The 21,426-nt window shown below is 43.7% G+C and overlaps 1 protein-coding gene across 4 annotated transcripts in view; it reads left to right on the top strand.

The window, feature by feature from the left end:
• The first annotated feature begins 1,688 nt into the window (after positions 1-1,688).
• CCDC88C (coiled-coil domain containing 88C) overlaps positions 1,689-21,426 on the top strand; it is a 91,798-nt gene continuing 72,060 nt past the window's right edge. For all 4 annotated transcript variants that reach the window (XM_066998255.1, XM_048070456.2, XM_013182075.3 and 1 more), the window contains exons 1-3: positions 1,689-2,031; positions 2,150-2,250; positions 10,221-10,329. In XM_066998255.1, coding sequence (XP_066854356.1) covers positions 1,972-2,031; positions 2,150-2,250; positions 10,221-10,329 — 270 coding nt within the window. In that variant the 5' untranslated portion in view covers positions 1,689-1,971. The remainder of the gene's footprint in view (positions 2,032-2,149; positions 2,251-10,220; positions 10,330-21,426) is intronic.

Raw genomic sequence — 21,426 nt, 5'->3', positions numbered from 1 at the left:
AAAGCATGCTGTTTGTCCTTCCAACTACAGCAAACAGCGTCCCTGCAACCTCCTTCTTTTCAGTAGCAGAAAAGCTGAGACAACATGATTCCCACAGCACAAGGTAAGTGTAATTTAACTGTTTGTTACCCCCTGGTACATCCTCACGAGGACCTTGGAGAGAAGTGGCTGCACCAGGTTGTAAGCAAGGGGCAGCTCACAGAGGTCTGGTCCCTGGTATCATGTGTTGGTCCACAAGATTTAAGGATGTTTTGATCATGCCTGATCATTAGCATGCTTAAATAGCATGTTCACTAGCTAACTGAGGGCCGTTCCTGTATAATAAATGGGATCCATCCAAGTGCAGACCTGGAGTTTTGGGCTACTCCTGGTGTCTTTAATAAGAGCAGGGAGGTTTTCCTCCATGAATGCTTCCCCCTGCGGGGCTGGGCTAATGAAGCAGGCATCGAGCAGGGGTAGTGCAGGCAGGAAGGTGCCATCTTCCCTCAGGCTGACCTCGCCTCAAAATGGCTGATGAGGGGTGACCAACTCAGGACAACCCCTGCTCTCCAACATGGGGGAAGTTTCCCTTTTTCTTCCATAGACGTCTCAGATGACAACATCCCTCCCACTAATGTATCTGAGATTTACTGCCAGATTTCCTGATTATCACTGACTCTACCTACACGGCTGCCTAAAATAAAGATCCTCGTGAAACAAATAATTAAAACTGATCTTATGTGGGACAAGCAGGCCGCTGCAAAGAACAACATTGTCTGTCACTTCGTAATGGATTGCTTACAAACCGCTCAGTTCCTACAGGCAAAACAACATCTGTCCCTCCCCGACAGAACGAAGCTACACACGTGTACCCACATCCCTTCTCAAAAATAGGGGTGGGAGATTGAGTGGTCAGTAAGAAAAAGAATTGCAGATACAATTTGCCTGACTTGGTAAGATCCAAAATATATTTTGTGAGTTTACTGTGATTAAATGAGACAGACAAAATGCATTCTGAAGTGGCTGATGCACAGACTATTGTATGAAAAATAGAACACGCATTCTGGGGAAAAATAAAGTGGTGTAGTCATCCAGATACAACTAAGAAACAGAAAAAGTCCATTAGAATTATGGGAGAATGTCAGATTATCTGGAATTATTATTTTTTAACTAAAATAAATTAAGTTCTGCCCCCATTCCCCCCCCCCCCCCGGGAAATAATTCACTTGCTGAGCGATTGCTGTGGGTGCTGGGGCAGCAGTGGGCCCACGGGCTGCTAGCCATGGCCCACGGGCTGCTAGCCACGAGCTGCTAGCCAGGGCCCCGCCGTGCTCGGCCCCGCAGAGGAGCGCTGTCCCCTTGGCAGCGGTATCCCTAACAAACCACCTGATGCTGCTTGAGGACAGCAACGAGGACCGAGTGCTGCTTGCCCCTCGCTTCGTTTTACTGGAAGCGGGCGTGAGATCGTGTACACCCCCCTTTTTTCCAGAGATTTTCCCTTTCTGCCCGCTGGCGCTGAGCGGGGATTCAGCTGCCCCCTGCAGCCCCCACGCAGCCACCTCAGGGCCGGGCGGGGGCACCCTCCGCCTCGCCTCCTCCCGCCCCCGTCTGCCTCCTATTGGCTAGCGCCGGCCGCTCGGCGGCTCCCATTGGCGGCGGGCGCCGCCCGTCACGGCGGCCGGGCTGTAATGGCCGGGGCGAGGCCGCGCCCCGCCGCAGGTAGCAGCGGGGCCGGGACGGGGCCGCGCCGCGCGGGCTCCGGGAGCGGCCCCGCAGGAGCCTCCCGCCTCCGCGCCCACCCCCCGCGGGCGGCCGTTGCCCCCCGCCGCCATTTCCCTTCCCCGTTCCCCTTCGCCGAGCTCCGCCGGGCCGGGGGGCGATGAGCCGCGGCTCGCCGCCGCTGTAGGCGGGCGCTGCCCGGCGGCGGGGCCATGGGCTCGGCGCCTTTGTCTGCCGAGTGAGCCGGCCCCGCTGCCGCGCCCTCCCGGCGACATGGACGTGACCGTCTCCGAGCTCCTGGAGCTCTTCCTGCAGAGCCCGCTGGTGACCTGGGTGAGTCCGGGGGGCAGGCGGCCGGCGGGCAGCTCCCGAGGCACCTGCTTCGGCCGCAGCACGCCCCCGTCCCTCTTTTCCGTCCTTCATCCTTCCTTCATCCTCCCTTCCCTGGCAGGTGAAAACCTTCGGGGCCCTGGCGAGCGGCAGCGAGGACAAGCTGGGCATGTACATGGAGCTGGCGGACGGCGTGCTGCTCAACAGGATCATGCTGCAGATGTGAGCGGGGGCACGGGGTGGGGGGGGGGAACGGCACCGGTCGGGCGTCTGCCTCCCTTCCGACGCCTTTAGGAAAGTAACAAAAAGAAAGGGGGGGAATGCAACCCTCCGTCCCGTCCGGGTTTGCTTTGCTGCTTCAGCTCCTTCTGGTTTTGCACGCTTTTAAACGGCTGCCTCGTTTTTAGCGTGCTCGCGCCCTTCAGGAGAGGCTGCGTTGCAGGGTAAATAAGGAAACGAAAGCGCTTCATCAGATGAAGCTTTACTGGGGGGGTTGCATCTGAAGCATGTCTACGTGGTCGTGTAAGATTTGGCGTTAAAAACAGATTGGTAAAGAGAAAACTTTACTTTGGTAGCTAGTGTGTTTTTCAGGCAGTGCTGTAGAGATATGTCTCGAGGAAACTTACAAGTAGGTTAAAAGCCCAGACTGAAAATAACTCTTTTCTTTTAACCCTGAAGTAAATTGTTGTTAAAGCATCCATTTTTAACCACATCCTTTCCTGTCACTGCTCTGCTATGCGCAGATCCTGGCTGTTTCTGTTTCGTCTTTGTAATTGCTTTTAAATACTCAGAAATGCATCTGATAAAGAGCTGGCAGGGAAAGGTATTTGACTTGCAGGGGAGGAAGCTTCCAACATCACCCAGTTCTGGCACTGCCCTTTTCTCACAGAACGAAACCAAGTAAAGCTCAACCAGTGATGTGAAGTTAGGCCAACTTCAAGCACATAAATGAAGAGTGTATATTAGGATCTTTAAACAGAATTCTTTTTTTTTTGAAAAGTAACTTAAAAAAAAGTGTGAGAATCTGTGTCCCACCCTCTCAAGTTGGCAAGTTCTGTTATCTTCTGGTACCTGGCTGCTCCAGCTGTAAAGGCAATCGAGCTTTCTTCATGGTGGAAATTCTGTACTGGAACTTGGACAATGAAGATCTGAAGGTGATTCATGATTCAGAGAAGGACCCAGATCAGTCACCCCGCTTGGGGTTGATGCAGTAGTGGTGTAAAATGGAGCAAAGTGTTAGTTGTAAAAAGAAGATGCAAATTCTAGCATTTCTGAGGAATAATTATGCTTCCAAAAGAGAAGTTTCTGCAAATTGGAGCCTTGAGCATGAGCATTCAAATGCAGATTTGTACCTTTTCCAAAATGTGGGAAATGGGATTTTGCACCAAACGCAATGGTCATAAATCAACCAACCAAACAAACCAACCAAAAAAAAGCACTAAAGAAAACCAACCGAAGTGTCAAGGACCTGTAGCAATTGTGAGTCTGCTGTAGATTTAACTAACTGGACTGTCACCGTTCTCTAATGTGTGAAAGAATTAACTATTTCAAAACAAGGAAACTGAACTTAGTACTTAGTCTCCCAATTTTGGTTACTAAATAGGCAGAAGTTTTGTGGCTTTGAATGACTGTAAAATTCTGAAGCGAGCGATAGATTTGAGAAGTGCTTTATCATTATAAATAAAAAACATATACAATAAAAATATACATATACAATAAAACTTAAGTATTTTGTAATTGGCCAGTTGAAATATCTAAGGTGACATAAAATTGTTCGGGTCTGTGGAGCAACTTAATGGTGCTCTGGGGACAGGGAGCGAACAATAAAAGCTTCTTGAAATGAGGAATTGAAGTGTATGGACTAACAGTGCAGGAACACTATTTGGCATTTTGTTGGTTATCACGTTGGTTTTGTCGATTATCATGTTGGTGAGAAATGCCCTGGCATGTTTACTTGCCTCAGGCAGTCAGGAAAGTAAGTTTGTTTCTTCCAAAAGATAATCTCTGCCAGCAGTGTGGCAGTGTTCTTGAGGGAAGCACAGGCAGGATTGAGTAGGAAACTGACCCATTATTCACAATTGGAGCTTTTTTCCCCCCTTTTAGGCAGCTTTGGCAGTGTTTCTAATGGTGGCTGGGGAGCTTGAAATTAAGACTTTTCTGCTGAGAGCCTGAAGCTGTTTAACTAAGGAAAGATCCTGGCTGTATTTATGTATCCTGACTGAGCAGGGTGCTGTCTGTGACCTTCATTTGTTCTGACCTAACCTTTAGAACTTGCAATGCAATTACTGCTTACCTGTAAATTGGGAAGGCTTTTCAAGGAGTGTTTCTGCCCCACAAAGCTTTCAGAATAGAAAAATAAATGTGTTTTTAAAATGCTTGCTCACTGGTTCGGCAAGCCTTGGTCCCTGAAGATGACTCTTAGTGCTTGGCTTGAGATTTGTTCCTGCTGAAATTGTATTAATGAGGGCCTTTAACGAATGTGATAAAATTTGGTATGCCATGATACCCTTCATTGCCTGAAAGCATGTGTGCATGCATACATGTGCGTGCTTGCAGAGAGTCAATAGCTGCCCTCATGTTGTGGATAGCTGTATTCTTGCCCGTGTGTTATTTCAGTTTTAGTTATTCAGGTTACTCTGTTTGCCTACTTACTGGAGCACAACTAACACAGGCATATGACCTTACATCTAGACACCGGGTGTGATGCAGTGCTTTGCTGCAGACCAACAGGTTTCTTTTGATGAAGGTTTCAGAAGTCAAATTCTTTTGAATTTCCTTATTAAAACTAAAATGCTTTTTGTCCTCCAGCTAAGCAGAGTTGAAGTTTCATATGTGGCTAGAAAGTCTGGTGGCTCTGTGAAGAAATCCAGATATACCTGTTGAGAGTGAGTGAAAGTAAGGCTGTTTGAGGTGCAGAGAGGGTTGTGCTAGTTCAGTCACTCTCCAGTTCCTGTTGTAATAGGTTGGATTTTTCCCAAATGCTGTCTGGCAACTTGGAATGGGTGGAGAAGATCCCAGTGCTGTGATGTTGTGGCGTCGATGTTTTTAGATAGTGGGTTCATATCAGCAAGGCGACCATGTCACCAGGGAGGTGGTAGGTGATGTTTGTCCCTCTTCCTGCCTGTCGGGTCCCTGCTGTGTGGAAGGAGTGAAAACAGGGATGTGTCTTTGCACTGTTCTCTTTTAGAGATGAGGCAGGTTCTGCCACGGCCTGGTCAGTAGACAGCCAGCTGTTGGGCTCTGCTGCATGGCTTTTTTTAGATGACCCCTGATGGCGTGAGACGCTTCTAAAAAGGTAGCTAGAGATTGCATCGCTTTGAGTTGTGGTGCTTAAGCAGGTAAATCCAGTAGGAAGAGGCATACAGCAGCATTTGGATTCCCACTTGTATCTTAAAGACTTAATTTTTTTCAAGTCATTTTGCTGTAAATGGGTGGTTTCCTCTTCCTGTGTTCAGTCCACATGTGTACCCCAACGCATCTGCATGGAGGCTGCGTTGACTTTGCACATTTTCAGTAGCAGGTTAACGCACTGTATGTGGTAATGCTTACGTTAATCTTCATAGTGGATCTGCTGTGTTTCTGGCAGATGTGTGTGTGTCAGGTAAACGAGCTTCTCTGTGGACAAATTTTAAAGAACTTTTTTAGATGGTTGCGTGTTACTTCCTGGTATGAAAGTAGCACGTGGTGACACTGAATAGACTGCCTTCAGTGTTAAGGTTGCAGCTGTGTCATAATACCCCTGAGTGTAAGCAAATATTTACCCTGTTTAACTTCTTATTGGAAGCTCTATTTGGGAAATTATGTGAGGGATTTATATGTGCAGGCACCTCAGTGCTCTAATATTGACTTGTTCTAATCCCTCTGACTGTAGATTCTGCGTTCCTGTTAAAACGTTCAGGAAGCAGAAGTGTGTGTCAGGAATACATCTGATTAAACCATTTGTATTAAAACCACATAAAAGTTCACAATAATGGTTTTCTTGATTTCATTTGCAGCTGCCTCAGTGTGAGGTAGTCATTCTGCCTTCTTTAATTTAGACCTCGTGACAGGAACAACCAAGTTGCTGGTGCCTGCTTCTTGTGGTTTGCAGCAAGCAGCATGAGGAATGGGCGGCTGAAGATACACATCCGTTTAACTTAAAATCACGTTTGAACTTCCATTTTTCAGGCAATTTAGAATCCCCTCCAGCCTTCAGTGTCCTCATTCCTCTTTATGGTAGAGGAGGAAAGAGAATTATATGAGAATTGGGCTAACCCAGGCCTGGTGCGTTTGGAGTCAGTGAGCTCGCTGCGGAAGGAGGTGCAGGTGCAGTCTGGGGACACGGATGCTGGACACACCTGGCATTCTGATCTGTTCTGATGTTTAGTGACCCTTGGGCACAGTTTGAGGGCTTCCCCATTAATTACCTGAATTATTTGTCAGAAATTGCTCAAATAGGATTGTCATTTTGAATTCTGGAAACAATATATATTTTTGCCCTGTTTTGTTGCTTTTAGTTTATTATCTGGTGGCTTAAGGGGGTGAGCATTCAGGCACTGGTGCTGACAGCCCCACATCCTCTGAGCTCACGGTTCAGCTCCCATCTCCCTGCCCTTCCTTTCCTCTTCACCCCTATAAAAAGCCTGAAGAAGGCATACAGATCAGAGGACTTATTTGAAATGCTTGTGTATACAGTGAGGCCTGAGACTTTCCTTCTGGTGGTTTGGCTTGTTTTTTTTACTTGTTTGGTGAGGGCTGCCCATGGTCACGCCTGTCACACTGCCTCCATCCTGTTTAGTGAAGGTCTTTGATGGTGAGGGGTAGGTGGTTTTTAAAAAACATGAGGGCTGCAATTTTTATTTTTGCATAAGGGAAAGATGAAACATCAGAACTGGAAAAAAAAAATAATCTCATTGAGGTTGGTTTCACTGATTTTCTTCAGATACATTCAGACACTGATTCTTTTGGTTTATCTGGTTACTGCTGCCAAATAACCCTCTTCAGTTTTCAGGGTGACTGTTGGGAAGAGTTTCTGTCAATAAAGCTCATTTATGGAGCGTCACTAACAGAACAAGGCTATAATATGTACAGTGTGGTACCAACAGCGCTGTGTATTCAAAGATAGAAACTCATTTAAGCACAGAGCTTGCCTCTTGTTGTATGATTTTAGTCAGGCACTTTTACCCAGTTAGGACTTTGTTTCATTTTCCCACTTTCCCCGGCTGTAGATCAGGTTGTGCAGTCTGTTGTGTTTTGAATATGTTGCTGTCTCTGGCTTTTTAGCTTCTGTATCTCTTACACTGAAGTCGTCTTCGCTTCTCTTGAGATTGTGTTTGTGGGATGTTTTTGGCATCTCATTCCTTCCCAGGCTCTCTATTGCCATAAGCAGGTTACCTCAGACCACACGTCTTGGCGTGTTGCCCCTTCTGATCCAGGATTTAAAACAATAATTGGAAAAAAAAGGATGATTAGGAAGCAGTGGGGTATTGATTGATGAGAAGGAATTGTTGGTTTTCCCTGTGGAGACAATAAGCCATGTGGTGGTTTGAAGTATGCACAGTGCTGGCCTTCCATAGCTTGTGTCAAAGGGTCCTTTCTGAAGTCATCTGCTGGATGGATTTAGCTATACAGCATATTCAGCAATCCCAACAGTCATTTTGACTCCTGTGTCTGTGAGGAGAAGGCAGGGTAACACCGCGGACTGCGCTTGGCTCTGGGTTAAGAGAACCCTGAGGTCAGGGCATTAAAGGCTCTCGGGGCAACTGATTACCTTTAATGAAGATGATGGGATAAAAGTCCTATAATTGCTTCTGAGGGCCCTTGCTTGTGTTAGTGAAGAGATGACTAGCTTCAGTGCCAAAAGGCAAGCAGGTCTCGTGTTGAAAGGAGGACTTTTCTGTCTTACCTACTTCTGAAAGCCAAGTCTGTAACTGCTGAAGAAATAACCTCTCCTTTGCTGTGTCTGGTGGGTGTGTTTTGTGGCTTTTTGCCATGTTTTGTGCGTGTTTGGGGAGCGTTGTGTTTTTAAACAAGCTTTTTCTGGCTCATCATCCAGACCTGCTGGTACACCTTGGGGCTGGAGTTGTGGTTGGGGTGGCCCAGCAGGAGCTGTTGGGTGCACCATCTGGCTTTGCATGGCATCTGAAGGGCAAGGGGGACTTGGAGGCTGAGGCAGTGTTTTAGAAGAAATGAATTTCAGGGCTGGGGAAACTTCTGGGGAAGAGAAAGCAAAAACCATAAGTCCTTGAGTCACCGGAACTGCTGCAGAGAGGGGACACTTAATACTACCTCCAATATGTGTACGAAGTGTATTGTTGTGAAATTATAGGATTTTGTTGTTTAACAAAGTGCTTTTTAACAGATAATGTGTAAAAACAGCAGCATTTTCTTTCCCCATTGTTCAGTACGGCAGCTGCTGCCAAACAGTTGAGGCTTTCTCTTCCTGGCTGTAGACCTGGGTCTGCTGCCAGACTGTGGAACAGGGGAATTTCAGCTTGCCCTTCTCCTTGGCCAGCTTCTCTCTACTGAAAGTTTCTTCCCTTTTAGCTTCCTAGTTTGTTGTCATGACCTTGCCTAGAAAGGCTAAGCTTCCAGCTTCCTTCAGGATCAAATTCTGTCAACATCTGCTCAGAGAGCACTTGGAGACACGGTAATCTCCAAGCCATTTACACTTTCCTTGCTGTGTCGCCGAAGACCAGTATGGTCAAGCAATGTATGTGTATGGCTTCCACGCTTGTATCTGAGCATCAGTGAAATGGAATTGTTCACACTTCTGGTGTGTGAAAAGCAGAAACTGTCTGGAAATCCTTAATACGGATTTTACTCCAAAAGCTTGCTAGGGTTGCCTCTTTGTTCTCTTTTTCATACTTGGTTGCAGTGCCAGTCAGTACCCCAAATGCTTTCCTGGCGTAAGGGCTGTGGAGAGCCCTGCCAGTTTACATCAGTAAACTGTTTGAACCCTGGTACGTCAACTCTGTCTCTGATTTTATCTGCTGCAAAGACAGTCTTCTTTCTGTCTCTGGAATCTCCCTCTCTATATTTATACATAAAGCACTGCTTTCACTAGAGGAGTGCTTTGGGGTGATTGTGCGTTTGAAAAAAATGTAAAAGCTCTTTGACATGCTTATGCAGACTTTGAAAGATAAATTTTTAAAATAAATATTGGATCAATTCCTCTCTTATTTCCTTGTCAGTGCTAGAGTTCAGTATTTGGCCCTGGAAGAGCTGTGAATGGCTTAATTAACAGCCAAAGCAGGGCTCTGGGAGGCAGGTGTTTGGATTGCGTAGGAGTTTGCTGATAAGAGCCTTTATTATGGGTAAACGCTTGGCTTTGATCTGTGGTATTGGCAGATAAAGACTTTCAGGTTTTCTTGCCAACGTGTTAGGGTGTGCACAGAGAATCTGACATACGTATATTAATCATTTGCAGCTTTTTGCCTTTTTTAACCTCAGAAGTAAAATTGCTTTGGGTACAATTTTGAGTTACTTCGATTAAAATCTGACAAAAGCTTTAGATTTCTTTCCCTAATCTTCCCACAACGTTTTTCCCCTTGTCCTAGAATTACGTGCCTATTTGAGTCAATATTTATTTGAAATATAGAGACTTGAAGCCTAGAAAAAGACGACTTGAAGACTAGAATTGGAACTGTTATTTATCGCACACTGGATATATGAGAGAGAATCTAACAAGATGATGTGGATATAGTAAAAGTGCAGTGCTCCTTTTTCCCTTCAGTTCCTTAGCGTGTATGATATACCTGGGTTTTGCAGTTTGCACTGTGATCATTGATCAGGGTTAACACCCTCATCTAGTCTTAAAACCCTAAAGACAAGGTTTAATAGTCTTCTCTAGGCTTCCCTTTATTTGAATAAGATAAAATCTTTGTTCACAAAGGCTGTTTCAGTCTAGTTTGCACAAACTAAATATGCTCCATGCTTCATGGAAATGTAAGGAAGGAAGGAAGCTGCCCTGAATTTCAGTGTGGGTTAACTTAAAGTAGGTGCCATGCAGGAAGACTTCCCAGTTACACATAGGTCCAAAGGTAATGAGCTTACTGTATCATGAATTAATGTATACATACCACGCATAGTTATGTCAGTTCATTTAATGAACAAGTATTTTAAGGGTCTTCCTAATGGTGCATTAAGGAGATGTTAAGTTTTAGAACCAAGGAAATGAATAATAATTGATTTTCTTTTTCTTCTGTTCCTAGAGATCCTCGGCCAACCAACCAACGTGTTAACAAGCACGTGAATAATGATATCTATCTTCGGGTTCAAAACCTGACCATTTTAGTCAGAAACATTAAGACTTACTATCAGGTAAGATTTCTGCTCTTTGCTCCTTGATCTGTGGTGATTGTTTTATTGTTTCAGCTAATGCAGGAGCTGGTGGCTTGAAAAGAAACTTGCCACAGGAAACAGAGGAAATCGTGTTAGTGTAAAAGTACTTTCAGCCATGCTTTCCTTATCAAATAACACTGAGCCTACCTTCTGTATCCCCAAGGCCAGAGGCTGTGCTTCTGCCCCCACTCTCTTCTTTCTTTTTCTTTTCAATAGAAGGTGTGCTTAAAGGCTGTGATACCTCTTGGTGATACATGTAGTAGAAAGACTCTTGGGGAGGTGGGGGAGAGCTTTACTGAAATTGGAATAGTGCTTTTGGGCATAAAATGTGTATAAAACAAGTAACTTTCTCTTAACAGGGTTGCTACCAAAATTCATTATGCAGAAATGTCTTCAATGCTAGATTTATGTACAAACGTAAATTTATATATTATTAACTAGGAAAACTGAATTTGATCTTATCTTCAAGACAGACTTCACGCACTGTTTTTTTTTTTTTCCCCTTTTCCTCCTTTTTAAGTGTTAAGCTAGTTGTAAGTTCTGGCCACCTTCTGCTTGGTCAGAACTAAATGTAGTAACGACTGTAAAGTCTCACAAATAGTGCAGTTCTTAGGTGATATCCTTGACCTGACTGTCAGTGTTCCTCTACTGTAACAGTGTTCCCCTAAAGCCAGGGTGGTAACAGCTGAGCAGTTTTGTGGACTGAGATACGTGTTGGGTTCTGCTGGAAAGCCATAGGAGTGCATTCAGTTGCTCTAAATAGCAATTCAGCATGCACACTGTTGTGTATATTTTGGCTCCTTGCTGAGAGAAGTAACTGTTCTGCTGTTGCCTTTTATACAAGTTTTGCCAAATTTGAATGTTGCATGGTATAAACCAGACTGAAAAAAACAAGGATTGTTGAAATATTCCTGTAAATGTCTCAGTGGACGTTTTGCCCTATAATGGACAAAACTAAACTGAGTGTGCTAATCCTGGACACCTCACTTTTCTGTACATACAGAGGAGAGATTGTGTACTGTCTGTCTTCAAAATACAGAAAAGATGTAATGCTTAACCGCAGTAGTGTCTTTTGATGCCACTGTCTTCCAGAGCCCCACCTACTGCTTTCCCATGTTATTGCCACTTTGCTTCTGGATTTGTTGCAGGAAGCCTAATGGAGAGAGAGGGACTTGTGAAAAAGTCACGTGGATGACTCTTCCACGCAAGTTCTAGGTGCATGAGGAAAATGGAGGGTGTAGCTTAGGTTTGAGATGTGGGAGGACACTGTATATTTCTGAAAACATCTGACCTTTGTCTCGGTTGTTGAGAACAGGAGAAGCTGATACAATGTGATGTCATTCCTAAGGCTTGTGATTTCTAATGGGAAATTCCATTTGGTCATAATTAGAAGCTGAAGCTAATTTTTTCAGTTTCTCGGTTACCCACCAAACAGTGTCGGTGTATACAGAGTCTACAATGAAAAAGGACTAAATGTAAGGACAGTGGACGTGACTAGGTTCTCTCCTTCCTTCCCCATCCACTCAATTTACTTTCTGAGAGTTTGGTTCTTCGGGTCTTGAAACTGTAAAGCTTTTTATTCATGTAAGTTCTTTGTTTTGATAATCTGACCTCTTTTAATAGTATATGAAGAGAGAACAGATTCAGGAAAAAAGAAAAGTGATTCACAATTGTGTGATATTTTCTTTGGTGTCTCATTGACCTAGCTGTTGGGCTGTGTAATCATAATCCTATAAAGCTAGGAACGGCTGAAATAGGTTAAGATGTAGAGTTTTCGATTGAAAACAGTAGTTGAGGCTTTGAGGAGGCAAGGAGCGGTATACCTGTTGTAGCCCAGAAATCAAGTACTATCAATCTTGCTGCCTGAAGACTACGTATACTGTATGTGAACAGAGCAGTCATGAGAACTGATCATTTGCATTTGCTCCTGAGAATGTGTGATTACAGCAGAGCTTCAAATAAAGCTAGTCTTTTGGTGATGATAACACTATATAAGAAACTTATTTGTCCTTGTCACAGTCACATGTTCAGGGTAAATCCAAGATTTCAATGCCAATCTGAGGTTCCCTTTCTTCTGATGCTGTGCAGCCTTCAACTCTCGGTAGTTTGGGAGGAGTTAGGGCTGTCTATGCTGTAACTGAGCTCTCTGTGATTGATGTAGAGTATAACATCACGTATGTACTAGTGTTAGATATTTAGAGGGCTTCTATCATTTTAGGATTTGAGATAAGTAGTTTCGATTAGTGTTTTTTCAATATGCAACTTTATTTTTAATATAGATGGCTTGGAATATCTAAGTATTGTTAGGCCTTTTCTAAGTGTTAGATTTTTTTTTTAAACGGGTTGAAGTTGTGTGCATTGTTTGCAGTAATATTGACATGTTAGGCAAGGTTAAAGTAAAATTCACACGTTGTGAATTTTTGTTGCAGACTAGAAGTGGGAGGGAGAAGTTCCTGACAAACAATAGGAACATGAATTTGCTGCTTCCTCAAGGGAAATGAGCTCTAAAAATACAGTGTTGGCCTTGACACTTTACATTCCCTTTCACTTAACGGACCTGAGTCAAGTTTATGGCTTAGTTACTGAATTTGGTAGGCTGGGTCGCCTAGAACGAGAAAATGTCTCTTCATGCTGTATAGAGGGACACTGGTAGGTACAAAGTATTGGTCTCTGTGTGCTAGGCAGGAACAATCAGAGATGGCATTAATTCATGGTACTGGAATCCATATATCTGAGGAAGGTGACGTCAGTGGCTACTAAAACAAATCTGATATTCAGAAGCTAAGTGACACTCCGGATCATAATTGCGATGAAGAAGCCTTTTTCCAGTTCAAATAACCTCTCGTTTTCAGAAGCTCGGTAGCTGAATTCGTTCATCAATGACTTCTTAGAATTATCTTGTCAGTTTTCACATACACAAAACCTGATTGTTAATGGCTGTGAAGATAAATGTTAAGACTCTTAAAATGGGGGGACAGAATTGGTTGCTACAGTTTATTTATATATATATATATATGTATATAAATAAATAAAATATATATATTTATAGCCAGGTATGTAAGAATGGTTACTCTTGGTAACAGGCAATAACATCTCTGTGTTTCTTGCTGTTTGAGTGCTTGCACTTTGCAGGTTTGTTACTGGCCTGAGAGCCTTCTCTTTGGGAACGAGGCAAATTACTCATCTTGCTGTGGGATTTCTTGAGCGTTCAAAGGAATCTGTCATTAACTGTGTTTAATAACTGCTAAAGCACTGGGCTGCTGGAGAAATGGCAGGCCATAAAACTTCTGGAGTCAGTGCCATACCTTAGCAAAGGGCTGAGCAAGGCAGAATGTGTCTGCTGCTCACAGTATGAGGTTTATGTGTCTCATCTTGTTCAGACTGAATTGAGGCCCTCTAAGCCAAAATTCAGAACGGTTTTGTGTGGAATGGCATTGTAGAGTGAGAAACAGGCCGCCTGTGACTGCAGTGAGGCTGTTGGTTTAAAGGGTCACCAGAGAGCTGAGCGTACTGGAGAAGGGACATTTGCCCGCTTTTCACTGGGATGGATGTTGTGTGTCTTCAACAAAGGGTGAAACCTACCCTATAATACTGCAGCTAACCCGTGTAGATGGAGCTGACTGACCTGCTGCCTTGTGCTGGTAATGCATTTGGGAACAGTAGTCTCGTATGCTGACACTGGCATGCCCGGTGTGACGGAGGTGAAGTTACCTTGCTATTCCTGAGCACTGTCTTCACCTTGAAATGTTTCTGTCCTGAGCTTCCCTAAGGAGCCACTGGTCCAATTAAATTGGCTTGAAAACAGTTCAGGTGCAAGTATCACAAAACCTACCAATGTTTGGCCTCGCTGAAATAAACGTGCTTGACCCAGGTTCACAGTGAGTTGTGTCCTTAATTGCCCCGATACCTTCTGTTTCTTTTCTGAAGGCTGATTAATCCCAGCTGTGGCAACTGACTTCATCATGGTGTGCAACTGTCTGCTGCTTCTGGCAGTTTGTTAGCAATGCTTAAAACCAAAATAAATAAAACCCATAAACTGCAACGACCTGTGCAAGAGTTATTGTTGCTGGTTCTGTCCCTTCCAACAAGGAAAGGAGAAAGCTAGAAAATTTGGAGTGTTAGCCCATCTCTGTGCCATGCTGCAGAGATGCTGGTACTCAAACTGTCTGTATGCGAGGAGCTGCCTCCATCTCCACAGTGCTTGGAGAACATGCTCACACTCAGTTTTGGAAAAAGCTTAAGGCAGGCTGCAGGGGAAGCTTGAAGTGGCTTTGTTGTGCTTCCTCTGCTCGTGTATCAGTGCTTGGATTCAAGAGTTTTATTTCAAGCAACTAAAAATCACTTTGATACCAGTTTGCTTAAAAAATAAAAGAAAGCTAAATTAACAGAAGGATTAATGTCAGCTAGTTTCTTAGCCTTCAAAAATGCCAGTAATCACTCCAACTGTATATACTGTACTCTCAAGCAAAAATTCCTGCAATTTACACAAAAACTTGAAGCTAGTGGAGAGGAGGGAGAAAAAAGAATGTTATCGTCCTTTGGCTCAGTCCATTCATGGGTATTATGACCGCAGACGGAGCATGTGGGGAAGAAATGCTGTAGGAAGAAATGCTGCAGTGTGGTCATGGCTGTGTGTGTTGCCTGTAGTTCCTGTAGTTATGGCCACTGAATGCTAAGCAGATTGATTCATGTTTCTAAATAGGTTGGAAATATCTCTTTATTTAAAAAAAAAAAAACAAAACAAAACTATTTGTAAGAGTTCTGAAATGAGGTATGACTGAGGCCTGTGCCTTGATAGGAGCTTCAGTAAGAAACTCCTATCCCTCAGCATTTTTTTTTAAAGTGAGGATATGGGGGAGTAAAGATGGAGACATTCACTGAATTTTTAGACTTGCTGTCACCTCAAATCCTACCCTCCCCACCTAAACTCACTTTGCTGGGCACAGAGAGAATGGTGAGCAAGGATGCCTTACTTTCTAAGGCGTGTCTCTCAGGCCTGTGTTCTGCTTTTAGTTGTCTGCTCCATATTGCTGTAAAACAAGTACAAGCAGCAGGATTTTTATCAGGTAAGTAACATCATGCAGGTGAATTAAAAGGAGTTAGCTGCCTGGAAGTTTGGCTGTCACTGTGGGCTCTTTGGTATTGGGACCATAGTAGTGCTGTGATGGTAACCTCCATCGCAGGGGGAGTTTTGTCTTCAGGCTGGGTCAAAAGCTGTTCTCCCTGTGGGTCAGCTGAGGTCTTCCTCAGCTTCCAGATCAATAAACAACTGCTGCTTCTGTAGCTGAAGCACTGAGTCAGGTTGAGAGCTCTTGGTTAGGCTGCAGAGAGGAGTTCAAGCTTTGAGCTCCAGATTTGGGCACAAGTTTTGAACTGGCAACTGTATTCGAGCTATAAATAAAGTTCTGGAAGTAGCAATGTCCTTTTCTGTGAGCTGAAATCTTTCCCTACTAGGCAGGCTAATTCTAGTGGCCTAGGAATCCAGTCTTTAGCAAAGCAAACACCAAAACGCTAGAAATACACATAAATGCACATTTTCTGAAATAGAAAAACATCCCTCTCTCTGAGGGGGAGGATTCATGCCCACAGTGGCCTACTGAATTAGATGACAAAACTGAACTTGTATTTTTGCTAATCTTACCCATTTGGCGTGTTAAATACAATATGCCTGGGTGACTGCTTTTCTTTGATTTCTGTTCCCTAGAAATCTTAATTTAGCAACTTGGCAGTGTGTGTGGGGGGGAGCCTTTCATCATCTTGAGCTTGAAATTCCAAGATTATTAACCCAGAATGTCAAGAGCGAGACATGAAAAGCTTCAACAGATAAGCTCTTTCTAATTCAAATACTTTGCTGATCTCATGCACTCTTAAGTGTATGTTCTCTCCCTTTTCTGTCTAGCCGTGTGGGCTGTATGCATGTAGTCTCCTGAATCGTGTCTGTGTTGGGAGCTGCGTTGGTGCACCTACCAAAGGTAGCATACAGGTTTCTGTGGCCTTATGTTGGCAGCTGCACGTAGAAACAATGATGAGGAGCCACGGAGGTGTGTTTTTTTATAAGTGTACAGTAAATAAGTTAGGATAACAAATAAGTCAGTACTAAGACACTGTGTCAGAGGTGCTCGGTGTTTCACTAAGGCTGTAGGCTGAGACTTGGGAGACACTGCCCCTGTCGCTGACGTGACCTGGAGTGTGGTGTTATCAGCACCATGTTTGTTTCTGCTCCTATTTTTCATTAAATTTTGCTAGTCAGTTTGAACGTGCCACAGGCGCAGACTCTTTGCGTGTGTATTTAAGCAGTGCTTAGCTCAAAGAGGCCTTCTTGGTTCTGCAGTAACAAATACTTTTGGCTGGGTTTTCTGTTCTGCAGTAGCGTGATCGTAAAACATGAAGGTTGTATACAAGACTGGTGCTGTGAAGACGGGCAGTTATTGCAGTGGTGGGTGCCGGGCACGTGAATTACTACTAGCCGTGGGGTGGGTGTTCTGGGAGATGCTGAACTGGTGATGTGGCCTCTCTGCTTTGGGCCTTCGCCTGAAAGCAGCAGCACTGCTCTTCTGCAGGTGGAACTCAGGACCAATAACCAGACTGTAACCTTTTTATGTAGGTCCTGTTGTCAAACACTTCAGAGAGAAGGAGAAGAACTGGGGAAGAGAACCATTTCTTCCCCGGAGTTGAAACAAGTTTCTGCACAAGTCAGTTTGAAAGGTTCCCAGCGTGGAGAGAGCTGCTATCTCAGGTGGTTAGTGGTAGGCTGCTGGGCGCCTCATTGGGATGACTGGCTGTGATTCTGGGATGCATTTCAGCTGATATATTGAATTATGTTGGAAAGTTTAACGGAGGACTGAGCTTAAAAAGGCACATTTTTTCCCCCTGAGGCTCTGTGTACATTTTAATACTGAATGAAACAGTGACCTCAAACAGATGGAAGAGAATAGGTTGGCTTTTAAACTACTTTATTGCCTGTAATTTCCTGGAGCTACGATATGGGAAAGGGCAGAATGGGCTGGCACGTGACTGTGCAGTCCTGTCATTGTTTTGCTTGATAAGCTAGAAGGGTGGGAGCTCGTAGTGCAGACAAATGAAGAAACCGAGTCAAGAGGAGAGAAGAGCAGTGTCCTGAAGTAGAAATACCTTTATTTGTGTGGTGGTCGGAACAGCAGGGCAGCGTTCACAGATAGGGTTCAGAGCATTGCCAAAGGCTGGTTGTCAAAGATGTGACTTGAAAGCATCATCTGTTAGCGCAGGCTGGCTGGGGAAGGGAAGGTGTCAACTACTGGCACTACCTGCCTCTTGGCCTGGTCCCCAGTTTTTTTAATGCATTTTGCTGGCTTACAAGAACAGTTAAGCTGACCCTATCATATGCAGGACTGACCGCTGTAGAAGTATAAGTACAATGGCAGAATCAAATGGAGGCAATCTGTAGAAGTTTCACAGTATGGGATAGCTCCATACAGCAGTATTTACTTTACGTCTGCCCAAACTTAAAGCCAGTGTCCCATTTTGTGTCAGCTGAAATTTTGCTGATGAGAGAACTGAGTTTTTTTATAAAGGCTGACAATTTCAGGTATGTTGGAAACTGGGCTGCATGCCATTTGATAATAGGTTTGAGATTTATTTTTGCTAAAAGATTGTAATAAAAATTAAATAGTGCATTATTGGTTTTGTTTCTGTAATGGATTCGGTGTCATTTAGACCTTTAAAAAAAAATATTGAAAGGGACAAGAAGATAAATTCCACAAAAATGTAAAGTATGATTGCAAAACAAATCCCCCACAGTTGCATGGCAGTTCCTTAAACAAGGGATTTCTGCTTTTTAATGGCAGGTAGCAAATGAAGGTGATTTATTTTCTTATATTATTTGCACATTCTGTCTGTTAAAACATTCTTTAATCCAGGGTGGCTTTCACTGAGATTGTCACATGCCGTGCTGTGGCACACTGGCTTGAGTCCTCAGTCTTGCTCTTACACAGCTCTGCGTCTGGGATAAGGTTTGGTGTCAAGGCTTGTTCCTGTCAGCTCCAGAGACATCTCTGACCCTGTTGAGCAAAGGTGTCATTGCTCTGCATCTTGCTCAGCAGGCCTGGGCTTTCTGTTCTAATTGCATGTAAATAGCTTTTGTTAGAAAGGTTTGTAACAAATTCACCTTTCCACACACTGCTTTTTTTAACGTTCTTTTCATAGCTGTAAACAACACTTTTCTACACTTTGATCTGAGGCGGTTGCTTGTGCTGTCTTTAAAATCAGCAGGGATCATCATTTTGAAGGAGCAATCATCAGTTTCAGAAATTAATGGGAGATCTCAGCATTTTGTTCAAGTGCAGAGCTGTATTTCCTTCTGAAAACCAAGCCTGGGTTGCTTGGTAAAGGTCTGCTAGAGGTTTGTGTTGACCCTCAGGACTTCCAGCAAATGTGAGTGCTGTAGGGCAGAGAAAACACGTGGAGGCTGCAGAGTTGGCTGCCTTGGCCAGGAATGGCTGCATCTGGCCTGCAGAGCTCGTTCTTGGGTCTGAGGCAGGAGCAGAACTGGCTGCGGGAGGAGGTTTTAGCCTGCTTGTCACCGTGCTGAAGACAAACCACAGGAAAGGGTGTATTTCTTACTTTACACAGGGTACAGGCTTTACAACAGCATAAAATAGGGATGACATCTGCTTGTGAACACACTGAAATTGCAGTGCTGTCACTCACTGTTGCGTGCATCTTCCACTTGCAAATTGTTTGTTTTCTTATAAGGAGGGATTTAAAAAACCAAACAGCTCCTCTATAAAGAGTAGATAAAGCAGATTTTTGTGATTGTGCTCTGTACTCATTTTCACAGCTATTTGGGTGAGCAATTTGAACATAAACCACGTGAGAGTTGCTGCCTCTCCTGTTTCACGTTATGATTGAGAGAGAGCTGAAGGGGAGTTAAGCTCTTAAATTCTTCTGGGTCCTCATATGGCCACTAAAAGTGCCTAAATAAAAACCTGCTCAGCAGACTGAAATGGTCCCTGTGGAGCTGTCACTGTCTGTTCTCTTTTATAATTAGCTTTATTAAAAGTCTCTAGATGTTTATTTAATTTGTTTTGTTTTTTTAGACTCCGAATGACATCGCTAGAGCCTGTTAGGTGATCAAGATAAGTGACAGGCATCTGCTCCTTTGGGGGGCAGTGGGAAAGACATGCAGTCTTTGTACAAAGGAAAATCTGGTATGAATCCCATTTAAGTATCTTGGGGCATTTAGTATTTTAAAAACTTTTAAACAACATCAGGTTATGGTTTTCCTCTAGAAAAACATCACCTTTAATTACTGACATTAAAGAACTAACTTCAAGAAGGTCTAATTTATTTGCTGTAAAGCTTAGAAGCAAAAGAAGAAAAGTAAGTTCTCTGTGGCACCTTAAATAGTTTTGTTTTTTAATGGTGAAGCGATATGTACTATATCCACTGGAAATGTATCTGTTAGGGTGTCCGACATCAATTTCGTATGCAGAAAGCCCGGTTTGTTTGGTGTGCAGTGTGTTAGAAGAAAAGGGGAGGGTCGTACTGAGGTTAATGCCTGGTTTATTTTGGAGCAGCTGTGTTACAGTAAAACTAAGTGGCTGGAGTCCCAGGGGAGGCATAAGCATTTACCACTAGAAACTGGAAGGAGGTGAATTTCTCTTCAAATTTTTATATTAAATGCAGAGTTAAAGAATCATTTCTCAGGTTACAGATTGCAAAGAAACAGGATCAGTCCTGAGAAGTTATCTTAAAAGTAAAGTACACTTTACTTGTTTTTTAATAAGACTTCTAATTTGACTAGTGACCTTGAGTGTCTCTATACCGTAGCCACAATTCAAAGCAGAACTACAATTTAACTGCAAGGAGTTGCCTTTTAATGTAATATGTTTCTTTTTTACTTCTTGGATTTTGATCCTTCAAAAAGGGGGAAAAACAATCACCCTTTATATTGTTTTTTAATATGAAAAAGCTGCGTCAGTATCTCTTTTTGTCTTTGTTTCCAAGATTTGTGGCAAATACTTATCTGAACAGCACATGGACGTGTCTTTATAGTTGTACAAGCAGAAGGTACCAGTTGGTAGTGGAGGACTACAAAAGCTGCCATTATTAGAAGCCTTGCTTACACTTCAGTGCTCTGACGCTTAATCTGGTTCCCAGATTCCAGTCATGCAGAAGAAACAAAACCAGAGTGCTCCATTTTAATCTCAAGCTTGGGTGAGCTGCCCTGTGTTTCCTCCAGTATGCATTTCCTTTGTAGCCTGAGCCAAGATCTTGATTTGGAAAGGTGATTTTGATCTCCCTTTTTCACTTAGTCCCTTCTCTTTATAAATTACTGGGTCTGCATGCTTGCAATTGAAGGATTCAAATTTCAGATATTTTGTTACTGCTTGAAGTCTCCTCTCAATAAGATTCAACATCAGTTTGGCCTCTCCTTTTTTAAACCTTCTCAGTTAACTTGCAACTGCACTTGCTTTTTATGGCGTAGGACCCGATTATAAGCAGTACTGACTTGACGCAATTAGAGATGCCGAGCACCTCGTAGATCTTTAGGCGGTTTTGCTTTGATGCCCTTGGACGTTGTGAAACCAAAGCTGGCTGCCAGATCGTGGTTTGTTTTGGCTCTTCTCCTTGACAGCATGCTGCAGCCTCTACCAACGTCAAGGTGCCTAGTGCAATTTACCAGTACTTGGAGACTGCGGTGTTTACAGCAACCATCGGACACCCACAGAAGGTCCCATCCTGACATCCTCTCCCAGCCTTGAGCTGCCAAGAGAGGTGCGTCCAGTTCAGAGCTGGGCTGGGCTGGCTCAGTAAAAGGCAGCAGGTTTTGTAGCAGTCCCAGCAGTACTCTGCTGCCCATGTATAAAGGACAAATTGCTTGAAGTTGGTTTGATTTGCTTATAAACAAGTAGAAATGCATTTGTAACCAATGACTTCATCTCTTTTGATGCTCAAATCTGTAACCCTTAGCATCCAATTCATTAAAATAAAACCAAGTTGATCTTACTGATACTCACAGAAGTCTCTGCAATCAGGCTGCTTTAATCTTAATTCCTCAAAGGCCTCTGTAATCCAAGAAAGTTAATAGGGAAGAAT

Source organism: Anser cygnoides, chromosome 5, assembly GCF_040182565.1.
Source record: "Anser cygnoides isolate HZ-2024a breed goose chromosome 5, Taihu_goose_T2T_genome, whole genome shotgun sequence".
NCBI classification, from domain to species: domain Eukaryota; kingdom Metazoa; phylum Chordata; class Aves; order Anseriformes; family Anatidae; genus Anser; species Anser cygnoides.
This window is presented reverse-complemented; position numbering and strand designations above follow the sequence as displayed.